Source organism: Rutidosis leptorrhynchoides, chromosome 9 (genome assembly GCF_046630445.1).
Source record: "Rutidosis leptorrhynchoides isolate AG116_Rl617_1_P2 chromosome 9, CSIRO_AGI_Rlap_v1, whole genome shotgun sequence".
NCBI classification, from domain to species: domain Eukaryota; kingdom Viridiplantae; phylum Streptophyta; class Magnoliopsida; order Asterales; family Asteraceae; genus Rutidosis; species Rutidosis leptorrhynchoides.
In genome coordinates, this window is record NC_092341.1 from 279,087,335 (window position 1) to 279,095,412 (window position 8,078).

General features: G+C 34.0%; 1 protein-coding gene across 3 annotated transcripts; it reads right to left on the reverse strand.

Annotated features, from left to right (window-relative positions):
- Positions 1-2,684: 2,684 nt before the first annotated feature.
- Positions 2,685-7,866, reverse strand: LOC139867454 (AP2-like ethylene-responsive transcription factor TOE3). Of its 3 annotated transcripts, XM_071855821.1 has the most exons (11): positions 7,372-7,863; positions 6,182-6,718; positions 5,890-5,915; positions 5,714-5,744; positions 5,526-5,613; positions 5,069-5,214; positions 3,964-4,008; positions 3,775-3,869; positions 3,553-3,686; positions 3,249-3,443; positions 2,685-3,000 (listed from the first exon to the last, which is right to left on the reverse strand). In XM_071855821.1, the coding sequence occupies exons 2-11, from the start codon at positions 6,715-6,717 to the stop codon at positions 2,803-2,805; spliced, it is 1,494 nt and encodes a 497-aa protein (XP_071711922.1). In that variant the 5' UTR covers position 6,718; positions 7,372-7,863; the 3' UTR covers positions 2,685-2,802. The 3 variants fall into 3 exon arrangements, with proteins under 3 accessions (XP_071711922.1, XP_071711921.1, XP_071711923.1); XM_071855820.1 differs by having other exon boundaries at positions 6,182-7,863; XM_071855822.1 differs by having other exon boundaries at positions 2,873-3,000; positions 3,217-3,443; positions 6,182-7,866.
- Between the last annotated feature and the right edge of the window lie 212 nt (positions 7,867-8,078).

Sequence of the window (8,078 nt, forward strand, 5' to 3'; positions counted from 1 at the left end):
CTTTATCCACACCGGAACCTATAAAATAGTAAACAACGAGAGGGTAAGCAAAGCTTAGTGAATGCAATAATTATACATACATATATATAACCTATCTATCCGCATTCACAATACCAAATACCTCATACGAACTTGTAACACAATTAGTATATCAACATACTCGTAAATACTAACAAGTCGTACACCATCCCAAAACCACATTAGCATGTACTCATCACAATATATATATATGCTATATAATCACAACACAATATGGTTAACCATAACGCTATGGTGCTACCGGCACGTGGTTCACACCATACGCATTTGAGTCTCACTCGTTTATAGTGCTACCGGCACATGGTTCACACTTCGACGCTACCGGCACATGGTTCACACTTCGACGCTACCGGCACGTGGTTCACGCCTCATTTTATAGTGCTACCGGCACGTGGTTCACACTCGATGCTACCGGCACGTGGTTCACATCATTATCATCATAGTGCTACCGGCACGTGGTTCACACTCACAATCCACATCACACACATGTTATGGTACTACCGGCACGTGGTTCATACCATAACATTTACAAATAAATACGCCATATACATGAACGCATAATTATTCCACTCACCTTACGCCTTTGGTGATTATTAGACCAAGCTTGAACTCCAAGGTAACGTACCTAATTCACAAGCATATGATAAATCAATCAATTTGATCCAAACCCACATTACACACCATTCCTAGGTCATCTCGACCCATTTGGACACTTAACCCTAAATTGGGTCATCTTCACCAAAAACCCTAACCCTTGGCACTCAAGGCCTTCTTACACATTAAATCACTAGGTTTTAACACTAATCACTAACCTTAACCAACCTTGGTCTATTTTGACCCATTTGACCCAATTAAAAGTCAATACACCCATTTGGGTCATCTACACCCAAATAACACCCATTTACACATCATTAAAGTGTTCTAACAATTTATTAGCCAATTAGGGTTCATTAACAACAATTATCACTTTTAAAACCCTAGCTAACCCATTATTGAGTCTACATGACCCAATTTACTCAAGAACACCCAATTTACCTACAAATGGGTCTTAGTGTTCATCTTCAACACAAACCCTAACCCATACACAAAATCAAAGTAAGAAATTAAAGTTAGGACATACCACAACTATCAAAACGTAGCAAATGACGAGATGAACAACTTTAAAGCTTGCGATAAAACCCGAGAGCAACTTCTTCTCCTTCAAAGTGAGCTTTCTCACTCTACAATCACTCTCTCTCTAAAATTGAATTGGAGGGATAAGGTTGGTGGATTTTGGAGTAAATGACACTCCAATATCAGATCCCAAGCATTAAATCCGGCCTTAATGTGTTTTTACCAAAATGCCCTCATTTATAATAAAACAAAACAAAAGGAGCTGCCTGCGCGTACTTGCGCGGCGCGCCCCCAGGCCGCGCGGCGCGCACCTGGGCAAATTCTGATTCCTTGCTCCTTTTTAAATATAAAACGTACCCCGTCACTTTGTTAACATATATACACTATTTACAATAAATACACGGGTCTTACACCACTAAACGACAAAAATCAGACTTTTTGACCTCAATTTTGTCGACTTTTTGACTGAAAAACTTGCCAAGGACATGTTGCTTGTGCCGATACACTAAGCACTTGACTAGTCTTCCCGACACAAACTCTAACACTAGATATAACACGGCACACCGTTTATATTATTTTTGAAAAATAAGCTTATATAAATACATTTAGTATTAGTTACAATCGAAGAGAAGTACTGACTGATTGTTACCATAAAATGTTAAGATTGGAATACCATCAAATGTATGGTACTCCGGAGATAGCGGCAACGAAGTCCACACCAACGACCACAACGGTAGCTACGATTTCTGGTCAACTACTGAAAATCCTAATTTTGGAAGGATGGCGTGAAGAGGCAAAGTTGGTGAAGGAATTGGGGAATCAAAGTATATAAATAGGATAGCGAAACGCCACAGTTTAATTAGAAACGACAATAGATGAAAAATTAAACGATCAAAATCTGAGTGGCTAATACTATATAAGAGAAATCATATTTCATCAGTAAATCATTAATAAGGGATTTTGCATGAATATAAGATTTTGCTTGAATATAATATACGCGTTGTGTCGCACAACTTATACCTATAAACTTTCTTAATTGTAAAGTTTCGGATTGGATCATATAAGGATATAATAAACTAAGTTATTAGACTGCTCCCAATGCCTCAGTCTTGAGGCTCGCCCAACCACCAGCTCAGGTGGGAGCTGACCAGCCGCCCAGTGCTCCGCCCAAGTAAGCGTCCAGCAACTCGTCCCTCTAATCGTGCTTTCTTGAATTTTTTGTGGACGGATGAAAGTGTTTTGTTAGCTTGTACATGATGTTCCAAAATTTGTACACATAATAATTAATTTATATATTGGGTCCCAATTTATTTGAGTAAGGAGTGTCATTGTTGGGAGTGTTTAGTAAAGGAAGTGCTGATGTGACGCTGATGTAACACTGAGGACTAGGGATGGAGGAACTACTCCATTGGGAGCCCTCTTAGTAGTCTGAAAGTAATACTTAGCCTAACTGGCTAGCTAAACTTATGATCATGAGCACAGTGAGAATGCTCGGTGTATAAATATAAATAGTAAATGATAAATGAAGAATGTGAAAAGAAACTCAAAAAATACTCGTATTAAAAGCTCAAGCTAGCTAGTCTTAATACAAAACATTGACATATTTACAACCAATAGAAAGTTGTAGTAATGGTTGAAATGAGCTAGAGTTCAAGAAAAAGTGGTATTATTATTATTATAGCCATTGTTGTACAACCATGTTTGAGTGTGTGGTGGGGCTGCAGGTTGCCTCATGTTATATCTTTGTTGTGAGAATCCTGATGATGCTGCAGCACTATTTGCATACATTTGTAGATTGTTGTGCCGAGTCGAATTTTTTTCTTCAACCATCGTGCTCACAAGGTTGCTCTACAAAATAAAATGCAACATATGCGGCTCAAATGAGTGGTTTTGAGGTAGTAACAGATAATGCTTATAGTCAAAGGTTTAAATGAAAACCAACAAAATGACGAGAACTTTTAAATTAGCAGGAATTTTTATATAATATGGCTAGTGTAAGTCGAATGTGAATATTGTTGCAGATTAAGATTAAATAAAAAAATAGTTTGAAAATATGAAAGTTACTTTTGAAATCAAATTTTAGATACGAGACGCACTTGGTGATTTGAGAAATTAAGCGGTGGGTGTAACGTATGAAACATAGGCGGATCAAGAGGTCTCGTTGTATGTCCATAGCCACGAGATTCAAAGTTTCCGTTCGATGACCCAACAGACTGAATATGTGTTTCGCTCAAAAGCTGTAACGTTTCTGTCTCATTATACCCTTGATCACTCCGACCGGCTCCAAGTGCCTATTTTCACATAAGGTATATATAGAGGTGGACTGTCAGTGACTCTTAAAAGCCATTCAAAAAGAAAAAAAAAATTCTAAAAAGATTAAACGTATTTAAACATATATACCGCGTGTCTTGATCCGTGCTCTCGATTCCTTTGCTTGTTTGGGGCTGCATTCCCTCCTAAGCTCAAATCAAGATTGTGATCCGTATTCGAATTGTTGCCATGATCATGATTATTGTTGTTATTATTTAAATTATCTGCATACACGGTATATATTTTAAGTTTATGATAATAATAACAAGTTACATATCATAAGAAACAAAAGTGTATAACTTTTTTTTTTACCTGTGGCAACATTGGACTCATTTTCATAACTTGAGGGATCAAAATTGGTGACAGCATCCTTTCCATTATATTTGATGGCAGCCTTGTCATAAGCTCTAAATAAAATAAAAATCATATTTTCATTTACTACCATTGGGAATAGATATATGACATTATCAGTCCTTTGAGAAATAAATTAGTCATATTTACCTAGCAGCTTCAACTTCTGTATCAAAAAGACCGAGGTACACGTACCTAAAAATGTAATGTATAAACAGTGAGTCAAAAAAGGAAAAATATCTAGTGTGTTTTGAAGTGACTTAACTTGATGAAATGATAGAAGTAGGTAGATAGGTGTATAGCTATAGTCCATCCTTAGCCAGCTTTAAACATAAATGGAAAATAAGTACACCTTCTTTATAGAGTTAGTTTTCAAATTAAAGTGTGGTTATCTATTGTCTTCTAAAACATAATAATAATACAATGTTGGATTTAATATCGCAAACCCATATAAAAATATGTTTATTTATGTCCAATATTACCATAATTGGTAAGACATCCAGTATGTACACATTATTTTCCAAAAAATATTTAAGGGCTCGATATTTACATTTAAAATCTTCTATAGAATACCTCGTATATACAAATTATCTGTCAAATAATTTATGAGTTTAGAAAATAATAGTGGAGCTATAAAATAACCATAAATAATACTACGTAAATAAAAGGAATTATTACAGGGTTTGAGACAGCCGAAATTATTGAAGTAGTGTATACTCATTATTTAGAGAGCATGAAATAGATACCTTTAACCAAATTGTTACTTTTTACAAATATGGTGAAGTTCTTTATATATGTATTATATGTATAATCTAAATCTGAATTGGACTATCTTTTTTATTATTTTTGTTTTTTTGTGAAAAACTGAAAACATGGTACTCACAAACACATTATGAAAAACTATAAATTAACATAATAATAAACTATATTAACATTAAAATTGTTGTTGTACTTGACTTAACAAGCCTTTTAAAATAAACTAATTCTTTAATTACACGTAAATATCAAAAGAAATAGACCTAAATGGATGAAAAAAATTATACCATATCAACTTTAAAACCGTCCCCCAATCATCATTTCTTATAGTAAAGCAAACCCGAAGTTTCTTTAACTTTAGATAAGAATATGAAAAAATATGATGTATGTTCACAAAATAGTACTATATTGCTTTGTTTGCAAATGATGAAAACTGATCATAGTTAATTATTAATTAATAAAAAAAGTAATAAATAAATAAATAATGAAGGAAACGTACTTTTTGCCTAAGAATTGGCCCATTCTTGCTTCCCATCTACCACATTTGTGCAAAGTAACTCCTCTATATTTTGAACTCCCTCTTGGAAATCCTGTACTTTGTCTCCTTAGTACATGCACAAATTCTTCTTTCGTCAAATTGCTCATCTGTTTTTATTTCAAGTTATAACACAATCATAACCATATTGTGTATCAAGTTATTTTATTTCTTTAATTAAAAAAAAATAAAAATAAAATGAAGGTTAGTTGCAAGTCCATCTTTTTAAGCTAGATAGTTTTTTCTTGATCATATATTTGACTACTTTATGGTTGGTGTTTATACTTTTTTACATAAACAAGAAAAAAAAATATATATTAGATATGTTTCAAGATAAGGAAACAAATAATCACTGTTGAAGATAACATGAAATTTTAATAAATAAACAAACTAAAAGTAGAAACTTAGCACACACACAAACCTGTTTCAAGTCATCTTCATAATCTTGAAGGCTGAAATTTATGTCGGCCTCCATTCCACGAAACTTGATTGCTGCCCTGTCATATGCACTGCAAATACAATTTATTTATTTGATTAAACTTAATTTATTTTATTTTATTCACCATTATTAGGGGGAAAAAAGTATTTAGAGTATTGATTGTGTTTAACCGTGCAGCTGCATGTGCAGTATCAAATCCACCTGTGTTTGAAAAAAAAAAAAAAAAAAATACTTATAATTTTAGATTAACAATTAATCCTTAAAATGTTGAGATATTACTATTATTGGCACCAGTAAAATTATTATTTTGTAAAATTAGAAGAAAAAATAATGTAAAAATACTTACCGAGATACACCTGCTTTCCACAATCCCTGAAATCATTAAAAATATTCAATTAATACAATTATTAATTATCCAATAATAAAACCCAATTATTGTTTTTTTGAAAATATAATTTTATTTTTATTACGTTGTAAAACAAAATTTTAAATATCATAATAGTCTCCAATACAGATCATTTTAGGTGACACAGTAATAGTAATATAGTTAAGAGAAAACATTTCTATTATTAGTATTATTGACAAAAAAGGAATAAATAAAATATTTAAAGTCAAATAAAAAAAATATATAATCAAACCATATGTGTGATTCCCATCGGCCAGTTCGCCGGTAAAATGTAACTCCACGATACTGTGAGCTTCTAGAACGTGGGCCCCGTCTGCTTTTCTTCATTGGAAGAGGTACCTCCGGCACACCGGCACCTTTTCCGACAAAACCTCCGGCGACAAGCCCCGGCGACTGATGACAAAATTGAACACCAACCCAGTGAGCAGCCGGAAAAGAACTCCCACCAACCGCGAGAGAAGTACTAGTAGTAGGGCCCACTTGAGAATCATCAACCGGAAAAAACTGACGTGTCACCGGCGACTCACCGTCAACATCCATAGAGAAACCAAACAACCGTTTTCTTGAACTCATCCCTTTTTCAGAATCATCTTCATCGGAGACATCATCACCGTCCATAACGACGACGGATGAGCTTGAGTTTGATACGGATCCGACCCGTTTACCTTTACTGTTAATATGATTATGTTGTGGATCAACCGGTGAAGAACAAGCGGTGGATTCTTCAAGTTCCTTTCTTAGATCGGGTGACCCGTTTAGATCCCACATTCTAATGGATCAAATAATAATATAGTGAAATGATTAAAGAAGATGGGATGATGAGTGTTTTGTTTTGTGTATGTTTTTGAGTTTGATAAATTTCTTGTGTTGCTTTTAAGTTGAGTTTAAAAAGAAGTGGAGAGGAAGAAAAAGAAACCTAGGATTCATAAAGAAATGTAGGAATAAGGTTGGGCTATAGATATAAATACATATATGTGTTATGTGTATCTATTCTATGAAAGTATATAGATAGATTGTGGCGGGGAGAGTACTATGCTTTTGTAGCTTTTCTATCCCTCCTTGCTAGATCTTGAAAAAAAAAAAAAAAAATTCTCTCCCAAATACACCTTCTCTATTGGTTTGTTTCATGATATAAAAAGAGTATAATTTTAGTAAACTCTTTTATATATGAAGTGGCATATAATAAAAAAAAATAGAGATTTAAATAAGTTCATCAAACTACTTTTTAGAAATACATAGAGCATATGAGAATTTATTATAATAAACTCTATCTTCATCTTCAGCTTTAACTTTTTAATTCAACTTTCAACTCTAGCTATTTATGTCAAACATACTCTATCTCTATACACTTATATGTGACTACGAGGTTAGTCCTCAGATTCCAAATACCTTGATTGAGTACACAAATGAATATATTCTAACCTGCTTCTCCGACTGTCGTCCTTAGCTGGCGGTCCAAAGGACCCCTCTCATCTCTTCTCTGTATATAGCTTATATCTACTCAATTTTTGTTTTTTCGGTAAGTTTTTCCTCAATCGATGATTTAGTCTTATTTAAGTAGTGAAATGTCGTAGAAGGGGGCGATTTCATTATGTCGCTTCAATTTAAAGTCGAGGCATGCAATGGGTACTATGTGTTTTTTGGGTGGTGATTTAGGACCAATCGGTTTTCATGGTGATTTTGGATTATTATCATTTGGTTTCGACTGGTGATTTCGAGTGGCTTCAGGTGGTTTCGTTGGTTTATAGTGATTTCGAGTGGCTTCGGGTTGTGTTAGGTGATTTTAGCCGGATGGTGTTGCATCTTCTGTGGTCGATGTCGTCATACTAGAGTTATAGTAATATTTGTAACCGATTAACTATCTAATCGATTACCGAAACATAATAGTCTCCGATTTTGTTAAGTGTAACATTTGAGTATAAAAAATGGTGATGTGCACATGTATAAATGCGTGTTTGTGGACAATATATCCAAATGTAGGGTATCCTACTATGATTTTCATGGAGTATTTAGCTGACTCATTTGATACTTAATACCCATCAGATGATTTGTCATGAATAGGTGATCGGTCATTGTTTGACACGATCGTTTGTATTTAAACATGATAGAAGTGATTGCATTTAAGTGAA